Genomic DNA, 18,106 nt, shown 5'->3' with positions numbered 1-18,106 from the left:
TTTAATATAAACCTGTAACTTGATTGGGCCTTGCTGCTTGTTAGTGATCATGCATTTCTCTTCTAATGACAAAACTACTTGTAAACCAAAATAACCATCAGAATTTTTATCTTTTTTTTTTTTCACAATTTGGTAACACTATGTAACACAATTTTTGTTCCTGGTTAGTAAGTGTTATTTCTTAATTGCTTATGCCTCAAAAGTATAGAAAATGGCTATTATTCCCCACAAACTTTGCTTTTGTGACCAGGACAGTGATATTTCAAAATATCACTATTTCCAATGGGAAAACGGGCAAATGTGTGTCTAACCCTAACCCTAACCCTACTCACTTCTAAATCTTTTGTAGTCATTTTTGTATTATTTAGTATAAATACATGTTAATTTGGATTCATATGTTGTTTTTTTCTGACTTTATGTGAATGAAAAGACACATTTGCCCGTTTTTAGGAAATAACACTTACTACCCAGGAACAAAAAAAAAAAAAAAATTGTTACACGTTGTAATCAAAGATATGGATCCTTATTGCAATTATAAATGATCAGCCCTAAAAAGGCAGTGTTAACATTGTCTGCAGTAGTATCTTTACTTTTTTTGTGTTAAGTTGCCGAAGTCTTTCCTTGCTATGACATTTTTCTTTCTTGTATTCAGGTGAAAGACATCATGAAGGATATCATGTCACATTTACATCAGACAAACAGTGAGAAAATTCTCTTGAGTTGGGTCCGGCAGTCAACACGCCCATACAACCAGGTCAACGTACTGAACTTCACAACCAGCTGGACTGATGGGCTAGCTTTCAATGCTATTATCCACAAATTCAAGTAGGTTGCAAAACCTTTTTTTTTTTTTTTTTAGTAGAAATACATTTTCAATGGGTTGAAGATGTGGACAGGATTTCTCGATTTTTGCTTTTGTTAAACCCTGATAAGTTCCTTGCATTGTTTGCATTGAAAAGCTTTATGCTAAGATTAGGTTACTGAGTAGGTAAAATGAATAAAAAAAGGCTTTGCAAGGCTGACACCAGTAAACACTCAATAAAGAACTGACTTTCCAGATTCACACCTGCATGTTATTTTTGAAATAATGCAAACCCCATCAAATAATTGTACCTCTGTACAATGCATTACATAACACAAAGAGGCAACTGCCATTGAAGTTCCCTACTGCCTTACAGTGTTAAGTGTACCTGCAGACAACACTTTTTGGGGAAATCAGTTGTTTGGTCTTAATCCTTTGGGATAATGTTCATATATTTTTAGGCCATTTTAAGGCTAAATGTATGATCCAAATAATAAACATGAAGGTGCCAGCATTACATTTTGCAAAACTTGCATGTTTTTCCTGATCTAAGATTGAATAAAATAATTGGATATTGGAGTTTCACATTATGCATTCATTTTTTCTTTAAACCTTGTGTAAAATGTCACTCCAGGACAGGAGTTGCCCATCCCTGACAATTTTTTTTGTTTTCCCCGTTAAATATCTGCTCATGCAATCCAGTAGTTAATATTTTCATTTGGAACTTAATGTGGTGAAATAACTCACGTGGCAAGTATTTTATGTTCTAGGTTGACAGCATCATTTTGTATGAAAATGTGGACTGTATTTTGCAAAAATAATTCAAAATTAACATTAACAAATCGGACAGATCAGATATGTTTTAGTCTTTTTCAATAAACATACATTCTTGTTTAAGTATGTATGTTTAAGCAGGAAGCGCTAACTTGTGGCAAGGATTATCTGAATTCCTTCATTGTATGTTTAAGCTCAGGAACATGAGCTGCAGTTCACAAGCAGATGTCCCATTCAATAACAATATTCAGATCATAAGTGGTCATTTTATTGAGTGCTGCTTCTGTTTTTCTTCCAGGCCTGGTCTTTTCAGCTGGGAAAAGGTTGTGAAGATGTCCCCAGTGGAGAGACTGGAGCACGCTTTCAACCTGGCCAAACAGCACTTGGCGATTGAAAGACTTTTGGACCCTGAAGGTAACTGGTTTAAGGCATCTGTCATTTTATAACATCAAAGTTGCCTGTGTCACCAGAAGCATTTGTATGCAAATAATGTATAATTCTTTTTAAAACTGTACCACAGGATTGAAATATATTCCACTGGTCTGACTGAATTTGTGAAATGGAATATGATTTGAATGGGGAAAATGCAATGGATTTTGGTGTGGAATACTCCTTTTAAAATGATCTTAAGTACCCCTCTCTCACACCTCTCCTTCTTTAGATGTTGCTGTTCCACTGCCAGACAAAAAGTCAATCATCATATACGTGACATCCTTCTTTGAGGTCCTCCCTAAAGAAGTCACTATAGATGACATTCGTGAGGTAGAAACTCTACCCAGAAGATACAACTTGGACTGTGAGGAGAGCCAGTTCAACAGTCAGCAGGTGAGCTGCGATGCTATTGTAAATAAAATCGTATTAATTGGTACCAGGAATTTGTCCCCTTTTGCCTTGTGATAACAATCTGTTGATTTTAGCTTTTTCACTTTAATTAGTACAGTAGATAACAAAAAATACTGTTAGTTCATGATATCTACAGTATTCAGTTAATGTGTTGAAGATATATAAATGGTCTAATTGTAGCTACATAATTGGACAGAAATTCAGATAGCCAGTCATAAAGTACCCAGAAGCAAAAGACATTTTTTAAATCTAATTGTCTGCATATTGCAAACTAACAAAAGAAGCAAATAACCAAACAATATTCAATAGAAGAAAAAGAAAATATACCCGTGATCATGTTAGTGTCAATGAGGTAAGAAATTTGATTTTGATGTAAGATATTTTTTAATTCACACACTTCATAGATATATACTCCTTTTACACTCCTGATCTGGATTTGTTTGGATACAGTAAGTGTGACCACAATATCTGCAAAACCAACCACTAATGCTGGCTACATGTGTCTGATTTCATGTCATTTTGGAGTTTCACTATATGGTTGGTTGACTTCCCTCGTAGCATTTATCTGCAAGCCTGGTACGACTATTTGTTCAGATTGGATTGGGCATTGAAAAACCACCCCCTATTGCCTTTGCAGATTAGGGAGCTTGATGTCTTGGAACTTGGAATGCATTCTAAAAAATAATACCTGGCTATACACAACGATGTATATCGCTCAGGTTTGTCACAGGGTTCAGTCCCAAAATAATAATAGAATAGACACACATTTGTAAACACACACGATCCAACAGTGAGTTCTCCAGCTGCAAGTGGCGATTCAGTACAGTTTATTTGTGACAACACCGGGGTGGGTGCTGGCTTTTAGCGACAGCTCCCAGATGAGTTTAGCCATATACAAATGACAAATAACATAGGTTACAAGACTGGCAAATAACACACACAAAACTCACGATTTTCTACATAGTACTCTTGTAGGTCGATGTGTAACCTTAACGCAAGGAACAGATTTCTTGGCCACCTCACCTGTTATACCTTCAGTCACGCCCCCTTTGGTAGCAAGTGCAATCACTTCTACTCCAATCCATGACTGACGCATCACCTACCGCATTAGGGTGATGGTGATGGGGGAAAAAAAGGGAAATGTTTTATGCAGCTTTCCTTTAGCTGGAACTACAGAAAGCCAACAAAATATTGAATTAACAAAGCTCATTGACATTACGTGGGCAGTTCTTAATGTCAGTAAATGCCATGAACTATTATAAAGTCTAGTTTTCATCGTGACCTTTTCTTCAAAATAAATACTGTACAGTTTTAAAGAAACATTACTGACCAGCTCAGTCAACACAGCTCTCTATTCATGATTACAGACATTGCATCATTTTTCTGTCAAAGGGTTATATTTATGTTCTGATGGCCTTTACTTAAACTGTTGTGATCTGTGAAACAAGACAGATTAGAGTGTTCATATATTATTAGCTTGAGTTTAACTATAAGAATAAAACAACTAAGTTATTTAATTTAATTACCCAATTTCTCAAATGTTCATTTTAATATGTTTAATATAGTAAGTGACCTCTTCTGATGTGCAAGAGAGGAGACTGGAATTGTCCAGATATAGGATTGTCTGCAAAGATGCAGAGGGCACGGTTGCAAATATAATCTCTGTACTGCTGAGATGAGGTGCAGTGAAGATGCTGACTTATTTATTTATTTATTTTTTTAAGTCAAAAAAGTTGAATTTTGTTTTTGCCAACCAGATGTTTTTGTGCCCTGACAGAGTACAGCCTCTGAGATGGAGACGAGCCTCTCTTGCATGGAGACCTCCAGGACAGTGACTGAGATGGAGGTGGACCTGGACAGCTACCAGGCCACACTGGAGGAGGTGCTGACCTGGCTGCTCTCTGCTGAAGACACTTTCCTGATGCAGGGTGTCATCTCAAATGATGTGGAGGATGTCAAGGATCAGTTCCACACCCACGAGGTACATCTAGCTGACCAGATACCCCTTTTAAAGTAAAGTTAGTGATTACAGGTATCCTATGCTATAACATGCACTCCACCTTTCTGTCCTTACTAGCAGAATGAGGAGGGCTCCATACTAGTTAAGTTTATTTATTCCTTTAATGGAGATTTCAAATTTGCTGAAGGAACCAGCAATTTTTTTTGTATTACTACCATAATATCTCAATGTGCACAGTTTTACAGACCATGGGAGGATTTCTCTGTAGATATGAGGTTATGTTTCAGTATTCTATATAGTATACTGTGTTGTTTTTGCTAGGGGATGTAACAAAAGATACATATTATACAAGAAATGTAACCTAAAGCGGGGCAGTTTTACACATGATACAGGGTGTGTTTTATATTCGGGAAAGTATGGTACTAAAATATTTTACTACATAGTTATGAAGGGTGCAAAACCTGCTCACTGTTTGTTTAAACACGCATTCAGTGGAATGTGTAAACACTCACTTGCACACAATCTGATCTGCTTTTCATTACTATGCAAAGATAGTGAATTTAGAGACCTTAGTTGTGGCCAAATGATTTGTTTGGCCTTTCCTCCTTAATGAGTAAACACAAAATGTGTCTGCCTAATTTCAAATATTAGTAATGCTTTAGGAGTTGATATTTTTATTATATAATTGCCCTTCTGGTTTTGTTAGATACATGCTTGCATGGTTAGGTGCTGGCAACAATGCTACTTCACATGCACCATAGGTTCTTTGAGAAATTATCTCTCTTAATAGCATCTCACAAACCCACTTATTGCCATGTTTTGTGCATCCTGTCAAATGCTGCATGGCTAGGCTTTACAAAGTAACCACATAGATAGAATAAATAATAAATAGAATTAATTTCCAATGCAACTAGCAACCAATACTCAACCCGTCCTGATAAACTGACATTTTGACCAGCCTATCAAATGCTGCGTGTGCGGTCTTAATGGGATACAGTTTAGTTACAAAACGCCAACGTCACCAAATTTTTTTTTTAACAGTCAGTCTTTTCACAAAAAAAACCTCACCAGTTGCAATGTCTAATTGATAGCTCTCATCAGTTGACAATTCATGCATTTTTTAAGTAATGACACTGTTTCGTTCCAGGTAATGATACAAAACGTATTTGTCCTGTAGTAAACTATATGCATTTGTTTAAATATAAAGAACGACTAAATGTACAGTATTCAAACACTGCTCTTTAATTCACTTTTAGTTTTCTTTCTTTTTCTCGCACTCGTAATGTGCTGGCACAGGCAAATGTGAAACCTGGTTTGTATTGCTACCAGTTTATATCGCAAACTATGCCTGCATGGCAATCATGATATAAAGCGGGTTCATCTGTACACTCAGTTAAGTATTGTTAGTGCAGCAAATCCCAGGCACCTGGCTGTTTTGCAGTATATCTAGAGAACCACTTGTCCCACATGTGGTGAACCTAGTTAGGGACGTTTTTTTTTTTTTTTTTAAGCACATGTTATTGAAAGTTTCAGAATACAGAGGTATTTAGTAGCTGTCTATCCACCAGTTTTCTAGATTCAAGCAGATTGTGTTTTTTTTATTTTTAAATAATGTTGGTCACTGCATATACATAGAAAGGTTTTATTTTGTCTTTGCCAGTCCTGTAGCAAATATTTCCTTCTCCAACTGAATTCTTTGACCCTCCCCCCTTCTTTTATTAGCTAAACATAATTTATTACGTCATTGCTAAAGGCGCACCTCTGTTTTATGGGTCAAGCTTTTTATGAGGATTATGAGCTATTTAATTTAGACTTAAGTTACTCTTAGGGCCTCATGCATTCGTTTAGCCCTGAGGGAATAGGCTTACTAGATCCCAGGAATTTTAGGAATTAAATGCAAAGATTTAGATTAAATCTGGTTATGGGCTGCATATGAAGACTGGGGGCTAGTCATCATACTCGCTATACACTTTTTTTTTTAAACAGTTTTTTTTGTAAATGTGGGTGAGATATTATTATTATTATTATTATTATTATTATTATTATTATTATTATTATTCTCAATTAAATGTTTCTCTACCACATGTTTTAACCTCTCACCATATCAATGATACAGACCTTGTTCACATACAGTATACATTTTGCAAGTAATAACAATGTATTCCAATATATCCTGTTTCCTGTACATTATGTCCACTTGGCATGCCTTGATTTTGTACAAAAAAAATCCCAACACATATTTATGGTCTGTCTTCTGTTTTATAGGCATTTTGATATGTGTTCTTTGACCTTAATGCCATACCAGGCAGGTGCTCATGGTGACCCTTGTTCCCCTGCTAGGCTTTTATGATGGAGCTGACTGCGCACCAGAGCAGTGTAGGCAATGTGTTGCAGGCTGGGAACCAGCTGATTGCGCAGGGCAACCTGACAGATGAGGAGGAGAATGAGATCCGGGTGCAGATGAATCTCCTCAACTCTCGCTGGGAGGGCCTGCGTGTGGATAGCATGGACAGGCAAGCCAGGTGGGTCAGAAGCTACTCCATACAAGCTGAGGATGGCAAGCCAGAGATATGTTTGTTAAAAAAAAAAAAAAAAAAAAATATATATATATATATATATATATATATATATATATATATATATATATATATATATATATATATATATATATAACAAAAACGTAAATGTCCTTGATTGGCCCAGTCAGAGCCCTGACCTAAATCCAATCGAAAATTCGTGGCATGACTTGAAGATTGCTGTCCATCAACGCTCCCCAAGGAATTGGACAGAGCTCGAACAGTTTTGTAAAGAAGAATGGTCAAATATTGTCAAATCTAGGTGTGCAAAGTTGGTAGAGACCTATCCCAACAGACTCACAGCTGTAATTGCTGCCAGAGGTGCTTCCACCAAGTATTAACTTAGGGGGGTGGAGACTTATCCAATTATGATCTTTCAGTTTTGTGTTTTTTATATATAATTTTTTCTCAAACTTTTTTCCCGTTAACAGTGTGGAGTGTGATGTGTAGGTTAAGATTTAAATGCATGAAACTCTGAGACACTGGCACAACAATATGAACAAAGTTCAAAGGGGTGTAGACTTTCTGTAGCAGAGAGAGACAGAGACTACTATAAGTACCATGTAGTATTATTATTATTATCATTATTATTTATTATTATTATTATTGCTACTGATAATATTACTGCCTACAGCTATGGCCAAAAGTTTTGCATTAGGATTGTGACAATTAAAAAAAAAAAAAAAACACATAATTTTGATCATTATTTAACATCATGTAATAAAATAAACTACAAAATGAAATCACCGAAGTTTACCGGAAGCCATAATAGTAGTACAGTATTTCATGTTAGATTTCAAAATGTCACAGTTTTTCATTAAGTATATGGAAAACTACGAAGCAGTATGTAATTCAATGTTAACGTAACATTATTCTGCAGGGTTCATTTGACTTTGAAGAAAAATATGTTAATTCTATAGGGTGATGCAAACCTTTTGGCCATAGCTGTACCACTACCACTACGACTACTACTACAAATAATAATAGTAATATAACTTATTTTCCTGCTTACCTAGACTACATGAAGTCCTGATGGCGTTGCAACAGCAGCAATTACAGCAGCTTTCTGACTGGCTGACCGAGACGGAAGCACGGATTCGCAAGATCGAGTTGGAGCCCTTTGCTGATCATGTGGAAGCCTATAAAAAACAGATGGAGCAACATAAGGTACATTCTCTCAGATACAGTAAGATATATTGAATTGATAGTTGCCAGCATTATGAACTACTATTTAATTGACATTTAAAGACCTTTCTGTAAAATGCAACAGGTTGATTGCCACATGGTAGCATCATGAATACATATGCACTTTTCGAAAAGCTGCAGCTTTTTTGCATGAGTTTTTTTTTTTTTGTGTGTGCAATAAATTGCAAGGTCACATTTGGTTTCAGACAACTCTGTTGGACACTGTTGCGTCCTGCATTGAGGAAAATGTGCATACGACTTCAGTGGTGCTGTTTTCAGCAGCTTTAGATGACAGTCCCTTCTGGGAAATCAAAATCAAGAAAATGCAGTAGCTTTCAGTTCTCAGTTCCTAGTTTTAAATTGGGACATTAATATAGAGATCTGTATTAGATATAGTGTTGATATAAAAGGCCAAACTGAAACAGAGTACAAGTGGCATTCAGATGAATGACTTCTAAAAACAAAATCTGAAGAAGTTCAAAGTAAGTGACCCCATGGGTGTATCTCATCGCCCCATGCACTACAGAGATAACACGGACATAACAAAGGAAATAGCTGCTTCTGCATCCAGCGCTCAAAGAATATCATGGACATTTACAGAGCTTTTATTTGATGGTTATAGTAATAAAATAATGACTTGTATCGCATTATTGAGGAGTTTGGTGATTAAAACAAGTGATCAGGAGAGGATTTATCAGTATGCACGTCTATAAAGAGGTATATGAAAAATACAGTGGGGCTTGGCTGGAGATACAATATCTAGTGTCCTTTTGTGAGTCAATGCCTTTTAAACCTGTTTTACTCTGAAGAAAAAATATTTTAAACAGCGCTTGTGAAAATAAATTTGACTGGACGTGCCTGACAAGCGCTGAAAATGGACTGCAAAGGGTTAAGCTGGTTTTCATTCAGGCCAGTCACAGTACTGTACAAGGAGATTCCGGGTGCATACTTCTCAGCATCCGTCATGTTTTGCCACCTTCAGCCAATCACATTAATCACATTAGACAGTAGTCAGTCACATTAGCCTGTGCTGTGTCATTGTCCAAAATTTTGTGTTTTTTTTTTTTTTTTTTAAAGTTTTACCAGTAGTATTTCTACCTATTTAGGCTGAACTGCCTGTATCTTATTTATTTATTTGTTATGCTGGACGTATGTTAAAATCTATTTATATGTGAACTGTACTGGCCATTATTGTACTCAAAATCTAAAGCACTCTGAATTTTGAAGGTGATGAGCACAAAGTAGCCCTTAACACCTTATGCATGGTTTAGCCAGGTACAGTAACAACTCCTAATTACTGTTGGTTTTAAATCTTATAGCCATAAAGTTAGGACATGTTGGCAGTGTGTTTGTGATGTGTTGATTAGCTGCCCAGTTCCTATACAGCAAGGTAGAGCACTGAAAGGTCTCCCACAGCTCATTAATGATTGCAGGTTCTGCAGAATGACCTAGAGATGGAACAGGTGAAAGTAAACTCCTTGACTCACATGGTGGTGGTTGTGGATGAGAATAGCGGAGAGGGAGCCACTGCTGCACTGGAGGAGCAACTGCAGGTAAATTCATTTTTGTTGTTCCCTGGATTTAATACTGATATGTTAATCTGATTTCAGGGGTGGTTACTTTTTGTATGCCACATTTTAATTCTGTAGTCTATCAAGTATGCTGAACATACTTTTTAAAATAAAAATTTATGATTTATAACTTTAAATGTAGATGTTGGGTGAGCGCTGGGCAGCGGTTTGTCGTTGGACTGAAGAGAGGTGGCACAAACTGCAAGACATCATCTTAGTGTGGCAGCAAATGATAGAGGATCAGGTAAGTTAATATATTTTTTTTTATATAGAGCAAAACAACCATTGGGATATAGTGGCGGTATCTAAATTTCTGCTCAAACTGTGATGATTCAGTCAGTGGACATACCGTATCCGTTTCTCACCTGTATTGTGGCTGTGTAGTGCTGTAAAAGTATTGCTGTATTTTCAAAATGTACAAAAGAAATAAAAATAAATTGTGCTCTTTTATTAAAAAAAAAAGTTCATATTTACCTAGTTTAGCTGAAATATCCAAATTTGTGTTGTCAATGTTGTCTATTAGTAATAATAATAATAATAATATTTTTTATATAGTGCCTTTCATAGTGGATCACTATCACAAAGCAATTTACAAGATACGTGACTAGTGTGTGAACTATGCATCAGCTGCAGAGTCACTTACAAGAACGTCTCAACCAAAAGATGGACTTACTCGGGGTCACACAGTGAGTCAGTGGCTGAGCCGGGATTTGAACCGGGGACCTCTTAGTTATAAGCCTGTTTCTTTAAGCACAGGACCACACAGCCTCCTCAGTATGTCAAACAACAGGGGAAAAAAAAAACATTTCAAAGGTGTCTTAGAGACTGCAGTCAACAAGTATAATTTGCACATTTTGTCTGCTTGGCTCTCACTTAAAGAAACAGGTGTATAGTCTCTGCGGCTAGAACTATTATTATTGAGATATCTATGGAGTACAAATGTGGCAGTCTGGCTCTGAAGGGTATAACATTATGTAGACATCTCTAGTAGGCCCTGTCGCTCATGGTTTTTTATTCCTGTAGGGATATACAGTAGAACAGGCTGTGGGAATAATGCCACCTTTATAATGGAATCTGGGTGCTTCATAAAGAAAGGTGCCCATGGTTTTTATGGGCTCACTTGCTGTGGGGGGGGGGTCTCCCACAAACCATCATCACACCATGCCACATCTTTTGTTTTCCAGTGCCTGTTCAAAGCGTGGCTTACAGAGAAGGAAGAAGCTTTAAGTAAAGTCCAGACCTGCAACTTCAAAGACCCCAATGATATTAATGTTAATGTTCGAAGATTGGCAGTAAGTGTTTTTTTATTTTTTTATTTTTTTTATGTCATTGGTTTATATTCTACTAGTTGTAAATGCTACAGATTCATACAGTACAACAGCAATTAGAAGGAACAGTAAGGTTTTCAGGGCTCTACGTTTAGATTTTTAACTACTGGCCCCTTGGGCCACTGAGCTAGTGTTTTTACTGGCCCGGATGCAATTATATCTGGCCCAACATATTTATATATTTTTTCATGATGGTTTTTTATTTTCAGTATGTTTCTAACTGTGTATGGAACCAAAGAGAGCCCACATCTCAAAAGAAAGTGGCTAAACGAAGAATTTCAATATATGTTACTTCAGCCACTAAACGTGTATATAGCAAGTGCTAAAAGAAGTACAATAATCCAAACTTGGGTCACATTGAAATTAGAAATTTAATTTAACGTTATGATGAATATAAAGACACACTAAATGTTAAGCACAACAGTGCAGTAACTATAAGAAAATGCAAGATACTTGGAGTTGGAAAGGTATTTTTTTTTTTAACTCTGGACTGCAGTTCAATGTAAAACATCTACTGTTGACTTTCTGTGAATGGGAACAGTAACATTTGCACTGACCATTAAAAGTACAACCAGGTATCCTTGTTTTGAATTATTTACAGGTTACTGAATAAACAAAGTAACTGGATTTCGATTCATCTGATGTCAGTACTTGATGGGTAGTTGTAATTAGTAATGTTACACTGTTGTAATGTTTCAAATGTTACACCAAGCCAGGTTACAATATTTACACCAAGATTATGTTATTAAGGTATTATTTGTTAGAATTAAACAGATGTAGAATATTTAGGTTGCTATATGATAGTTTTTATTTTATTCTGAGTACACTACAGCAAAAAATTATTATTTGGTGGTTTGCGCAATATTATGCTACTGTTGCTTTAATTGGAAGAGCTACGCGCTGTGATTGTTGCTGCTCATTGAGTTCGGTGTATTAATTCAGTAAACAAAAGGAAAAACTTGTGCCTAAGGAAATAGGGTACAGAGCGTAGAAATTGTCTTGGCCATTGTTTGTACACTTTGTGAACCCGGCTAAACTTTACTGGCTTACACTGTTATGCTGTCTGCTTGTGCACACGCATTTGCCTTTTACTCTTGGTAGCGTAAGGGGCCAGAGTTCGGGTAATCAAATACATACAAATGTTGCACCATGTGTATTCAACTAGGAAACTCCCATCCCTAATCCTAATAATAAACACTATTAAATCAATATTCATAATACAAAATAACAACAATCCTACTTCGAGTGTTGTCGCTTGTGTAGCCTCTCCCAAGTCCGCGCCAGTCTTGCTGAGTGATACCAGCGAGTCCTGGAAAGATTGTGAATGGCATTTTTGACCTGAACACTTCGGATCCCAAATGAAATTGTTTGACAGTTCGGTTGCGTACTGGGTATCCATCGGGACATCTTACTGTGAGACTGGATATGATGTAAACGAAATGTTTAATTCACAACAAATAAAGCTGCTGTTTTCTGCAAGTCAGGGAAACTGATGCCAAACAAGGCAAAAAGTTACTTTTTTTCCTCTGTCGTAATGAAGCCTCCACTCCTAAATGTTCGTCTTCATTTTTTTTTAAAAATAATTATATTCTTTATGATTTATTGATATAAGCACTTTCCGTTTGGCTTATTGGTTGCTTAGTTGCTGCCAGAACGAGTACCACCAACACAGCACTTCGGTACGCAGTCTCAGATTCTGACTGTATAGCAAATATGACGCGCAGCGGCAAAGTTAGGGTCAGTTTGCAGTTATGATTTCTAAGTTAATTTGCAGCTTTTTGACACACTGGCCCGTTTTCCTAAATTCATGAAACGGAAGCCATGTGCACCACACACACACACACACACACACACACACACACACATTATATGTATATATAAAATACACTAGTTAAATGTAACTGGCCCAGTTGATGCTGTGGTGATGCAGGGCCACCGGGTCATGGTTGAAGTCGAACCCTGGTTTTACAATTTTTTTCTCTATCTGGGAGAGATACTGCTTTTGTTGGGAAGGATGAGGACTGGAAACCCCAAAACATTTGACTTTGGTTTGTCACGTTGGATGTTAATTTCTTTCCAAGTTGCTAAGCTATATTTTGCATAACGCGTACATTTTTTGTACACGTTATGCAAAAAGTTTCCTTTTTTATGAAGATATGATTTTTCAAATGCTTTCTTTCTTTGGACTGCTTTGGTTTTAAAAACAAAGTGCATATTTGGACTTCCAACAAGAAACTTTATATTTTTGCAAACAATTCAATGTCATCTGTGGGGTGTGGATGAAAATAAGCAAATATACAATGCTTATGAGTTACCAAGTTTTACTGTTGTTAGTTTTTCCACCATCTGAGCTGGAAATCCAAACAGTGTTCAATTAATCAACATTCAAGTAAGAAAAGCAATGTTGGATTTTTGGCTAGTGGATTGAAGTATGGATTTTTGACCATGTGCTCTTGACAGACTTTGAAGGAAGACATGGCGGTGAAGCGCAGGATGTTGGACCAGCTCAGTGATGCAGGACAGGATGTTGCACAGTTACTAAACAGCAAAAAAGCCGCAGACAAAATTGACAGCGACATCGAGGAACTGACACAGAGATGGGACAACCTGGTTCAAAAGCTGGAAGATTGTTCCAATCAAGTATGTCATTTTACATCCTGTAATTTTCTATTTTTTTTTTTTCAGTTACTTAGCCAATCCTTTTTAGATGAATGTTTTTAATTCAGCTAGCAATCTGGAGCAGCCTTGACATAAATTGCAGGTTTGTTGTTTTTTTTTATTTTATTTTATTTTTTTTTTTACACCCTTTTTTTTCTTTAAGGTGACAGATTCAGTGACAGAATCAGGGATGTCTCCGGTACAGGAAAAGACTGTTACAGACTCGGTCACAATGACAGAGGAAATAAACACAAAGCAATCGAAGCAAAAGCTGCCACCTCCTCCACCTCCCAAGAAACGGCAGATGCACGTCGATATGGAAGTCAAAAAATTGTAAGACACAGGCTTCTTTACTGGAAAATGTATAAACATGATGTTCTGTTTATAAGAAGTGTCTTAGGTACAGGAAATAACATTCTGTTTAACACCCTTCTAAAAATTAGTAAAATTTGTTAAGTATTTTAGAATGCTAAGTGCTATTAAGTTTTGTTTTGTTTTAAGCCCCCGGGCCCACCCCCCCCAAAAATAAATAAAAAAAAAAAAAAAAAAAAACTATCTTTAACCAGGATTGAAAGTGAGTTTGCCGAGATTCTGAATTGGATTTTGAGAACAAAAGCTTCCATTCAAGCCTTGGAGTTCAAAGACTATAAGAAGATAAGAGCGACATCTGGCATAAAAGAAAAGATTAAGGTAATGAACTCATTTGAACAGAAAAAAAACCTACATATATCGATTCAAATATTTTATTGTAAATCTGGAGCACGGCTTATGAAGCAGATTTAACTATTTAACATCTGAAATAAATAAAAAATGATTTGATGATGCTTTTGTAGTATTTTTAAAGTTCACATGTAGTTAACAATTTTTTCTATGTTTTTATGCACCTCTAAAACTCAGATTATTGTTGCTAGGTATTTCATGTTAAAGTGATTTTAATAATGTACAGTATTATATGTATAGCTTGTTAAGTCTATGGTCATATACATAGTCTGTAGATGCTGAACTGACAGACAAACAGGAGAAGATTGAGGAGGTAACCAGGTCTGGGCAAAAACTGTTGGAACAAATGGAAAAAGGTAATATCTGCTTCCTGTGAAATTTTGTACCTGTGGGCCCTGTTCTGTAGCATATTAAAAGTTAAGGGCAGAATTAAATAATTGTTGTACTCCATAAAAATGTCAATTTCTACTATAAACTACTAAAAACATACTGAAATTGTGATCTATTAAAGCTAAAAAAATATATATAAATAAATAAATAAATAAAAGGACAAAAAAAACTAAAAATAGAAGATGGTATAACGAACAAGAGAAAGAAAATCCCATTTTAGTTCAGATGACTTGGTCATGGTCAAAGCAGTGCAGGTTCAGTACTCCATAAATGATTAATTAAAACATTTGGTTGACTTGAATGAGGGAAAAGTATATGCAGTTCAGGTTTGTTAATTATTTGAATTTTTGAATGGTTACTAAAAGTTCACTTTTTATAGTTATGAAAATCTAAAAATATAGTTTATTTAAGCTGCTTTATACATTAGGGTTTTTTGTCAATGGTAGGTATTTCCAGGGCTAAAACACCACTTTTGACAACAGTAGTTGCTACCAAATGGGTTCTGATGGGGACGTGACTTTATAAAATAATTGCAATTGCTTAATCAATGATTGCTTAAGTGACTTACAAGTGCAGTAGCAAGAGTGGAAACTATAAATATCATGGCATTTCTAGATTTTTAAACAGTTTTTATTCCAGTTTGCCATATATATTGTGGAAAGATTCAGTAGCACTTTTGCATTGATAAAGTAAGACTTCATGCCACAAAATGGCATTGCTAATTAAAAGGCCTTTAAATGCATTTTCTTTGAGCTATCAGTTTTTGACCACTTTTCTGCTCCACATTCAACCTCTACGTTCAAATGAAAAAAGCTTTAAATCAAATGCAAATGTTAAACCGCTCTCTCAGCAAAAATATATTCTCGTGCAACATTAAGAAGGTCTGCACCTCATGTTGAGATGCACCGTTGTGTACATGGAGCAGCATTGTGTTAAACATATTGTAAGTATTATTCGGTACATTAAGAGCAAAGTAAATGCAGCATGTTGTAAAACAAACTATTAAAAGTGAATTGTGGCATTATCCCTTATACCCAGAATACACATCAGTGTTACTTTAAAAGATCTTTGATTTACAATTATTGTTATTTTTAAAACAGAAAAGCCACAGTTTAACCACGTTGCTTTTGTTTGTACAGAAGGCCTGCCTACAGAGGAAGTACAAAGCACCCTAGAGAAAATCTCCACAGAATGGAAGAACAGTGGCAGACAGCTGGAAGAGCTGAAAAAGAAGGTCCAGTACCAAGATGAAATCAATGCTTTTTCCAAGGAGCTGCAGGAACTGGAGCAAGTTATAAAGGGGAAGGAGGCTTGGCTGCAGGAAGTGCCCACTCAGGCTTCTGAGGAGCAGCCTGTACACACACTGAAGGCATCCTGTGAGGTCAGTTTACAACAGATTATATATTTACAGATAATAAATAGCCACATTCAAGTTAAATAAGCATGCTTGTTTTTTACAAGCAGTCTTCTCCATGATTGTGTGATGTGTACTACTTTCGAAAGTAAAATGAACATATATTGGGTTCAGGTTCTAACTATTTAATTAACATTAAATGTACAATCCTCGTTTTGGATGAATGAAGTGCTTACAATAATGATTTCAGCACCCCAGTTTAAGACATGGTGTTTGTTTTGCATGTTGTTGCTGGTAAACATTAGGACAAGAACCACGTTGGATCAGGTTGACACTGTCCTTTTCTATTGGTGTAGCCTGTTCTGTGGAACCCTGTTTTTAATTAGTTGTTTTAATTTCTGGTGCTTGAAGGAATTAGTTGTATTTGGGAATCCAAGTATTAATATCTCACTATTATTGCAATCACTAAACATCAAATTTCCTTTTTTTTTTTTTTTTTAAAAAGTGGGACATATTTACACTGATGGCCGCACTTTTGCCTTCTCTTTTTGCGGTGACAGGCTGAGCTAACCCAGCTGACAGATCTGAATCCTCGGGTAGAGAAGTTGGCATCTGTGGCTGCAGCACTTAGCAGGGAGCGTTCATCACCAAGCTTTGTCCAGGCTGACCTCAACGCCCTCACTGCACGCTTCAGGGCAGTGCTGCACGAACTCCAGAGCAAGCAGCAGCAACTGCACACAGGTAACTGATCGTCAGTAAGGCTACGATTTTGTCACAGAGGTCACGGAAATCGTGAATTTGAATAAAGTCTGTGAAATCTTGGAAATGGATGTAAAAAACACATCTGATTAGGCGCTTCCTTCATTTCCTTTAAAAAAAAAAAAAAAAAAAAGAAGAATGTCATGCATACAAATACAAATCTGTAAATTGTTTGGTTTCATATGCACGTAGCATGTACGTGTAGCTATGTAGGTCAGCGAATGAGAGAGAAGCAAGCATGTAAATGGATGACAGCTAAAATACCAAAAAAATGTGAGTGAGGTGTTTTCTGTAAAGACAGAACAACAACTGCATCTGAGAACAGAAGTTTACCAACTTTCTTTACAACATGCTGTTTCAGAGTCATTGGAAAACTGTAAAGCCTGGTTCATACGCCAGGTGCATATAGCTATAAAAGCTGTGCGGCTTCACTATTTGCTGTACAAAGGATGCATTGTGTCACAGCCCTTTTGACTGCGCAAAATGCTTGCAGCTGTTCATACTTGTGATAGACGGCATTCGTGTGGATACATTTACATTTAAGTAGATTCCGACTTGTCACACAGGGACGGAGACCCTTGACTCCGACCAGAAATTATGTGCTGTACGTTTTGTACTCTAAAGTAACAGTTACACTTGTCAGTAGTCAAAAGCAATATTCTTTTATATTACTATTTAAGCTCATGTGTATGAACTTAAATTCCAGTAAATTCCTTTTTAGCCTTAATCATCAGAAATGTACACATATCTGATGCTTCAGGTTAGTTCAGGTAACTTGTTCATTATGTGGAAGGACATATTTCCACACTGTATAACATTGTTTTTGTTTGTTTGTAGTGAAATACAACTTTTTGTTTTTTAAAGACCATTAGTCTAACTTTAGAAGGAAAGTGTTTGTATGTCTCTAGCAGACTTTAACAACACTACAGTGTTGGTGGCATTCCAAAGAAAACCATCTTGATTTGGCTTAATTTTTTGGGCTGGATTGTCATACAAGTGTTATTCGTTAGGCTTTAACATTTTTGAGCTCTAGCAAAGCTTTTATTAATGTCAGTCTAAACGCTCAACTCTGAGTCGATCTACAGGTATATATTATCAATGAATAATTAACTACATGTGTTAACATGGCAGAGAGCTTGTTTTAGACTGTTGATAAGCTAATAACATAAAGAACAACCGTTGGATC

The 18,106-nt window shown here is 36.3% G+C and overlaps 1 protein-coding gene across 3 annotated transcripts in view; it reads left to right on the top strand.

The window, feature by feature from the left end:
- The window catches only part of LOC121316956 (utrophin-like), a 224,518-nt gene that overhangs the window by 43,653 nt on the left and 162,759 nt on the right, over nt 1–18,106 (top strand). For all 3 annotated transcript variants that reach the window (XM_041252376.1, XM_041252375.1, XM_041252374.1), the window contains exons 7-21: nt 653–825; nt 1,875–1,990; nt 2,238–2,401; nt 4,197–4,400; nt 6,720–6,901; nt 7,972–8,122; nt 9,574–9,693; nt 9,854–9,955; nt 10,896–11,003; nt 13,500–13,679; nt 13,861–14,030; nt 14,264–14,387; nt 14,686–14,773; nt 15,947–16,188; nt 16,722–16,902. In XM_041252376.1, coding sequence (XP_041108310.1) covers nt 653–825; nt 1,875–1,990; nt 2,238–2,401; nt 4,197–4,400; nt 6,720–6,901; nt 7,972–8,122; nt 9,574–9,693; nt 9,854–9,955; nt 10,896–11,003; nt 13,500–13,679; nt 13,861–14,030; nt 14,264–14,387; nt 14,686–14,773; nt 15,947–16,188; nt 16,722–16,902 — 2,305 coding nt within the window. The remainder of the gene's footprint in view (nt 1–652; nt 826–1,874; nt 1,991–2,237; nt 2,402–4,196; nt 4,401–6,719; nt 6,902–7,971; nt 8,123–9,573; nt 9,694–9,853; nt 9,956–10,895; nt 11,004–13,499; nt 13,680–13,860; nt 14,031–14,263; nt 14,388–14,685; nt 14,774–15,946; nt 16,189–16,721; nt 16,903–18,106) is intronic.

This window comes from Polyodon spathula, chromosome 6 (assembly GCF_017654505.1).
Source record: "Polyodon spathula isolate WHYD16114869_AA chromosome 6, ASM1765450v1, whole genome shotgun sequence".
NCBI lineage: Eukaryota > Metazoa > Chordata > Actinopteri > Acipenseriformes > Polyodontidae > Polyodon > Polyodon spathula.
Note: the sequence above shows the minus strand (reverse complement) of the source record. Positions and strands in the feature narration are given on the sequence as shown.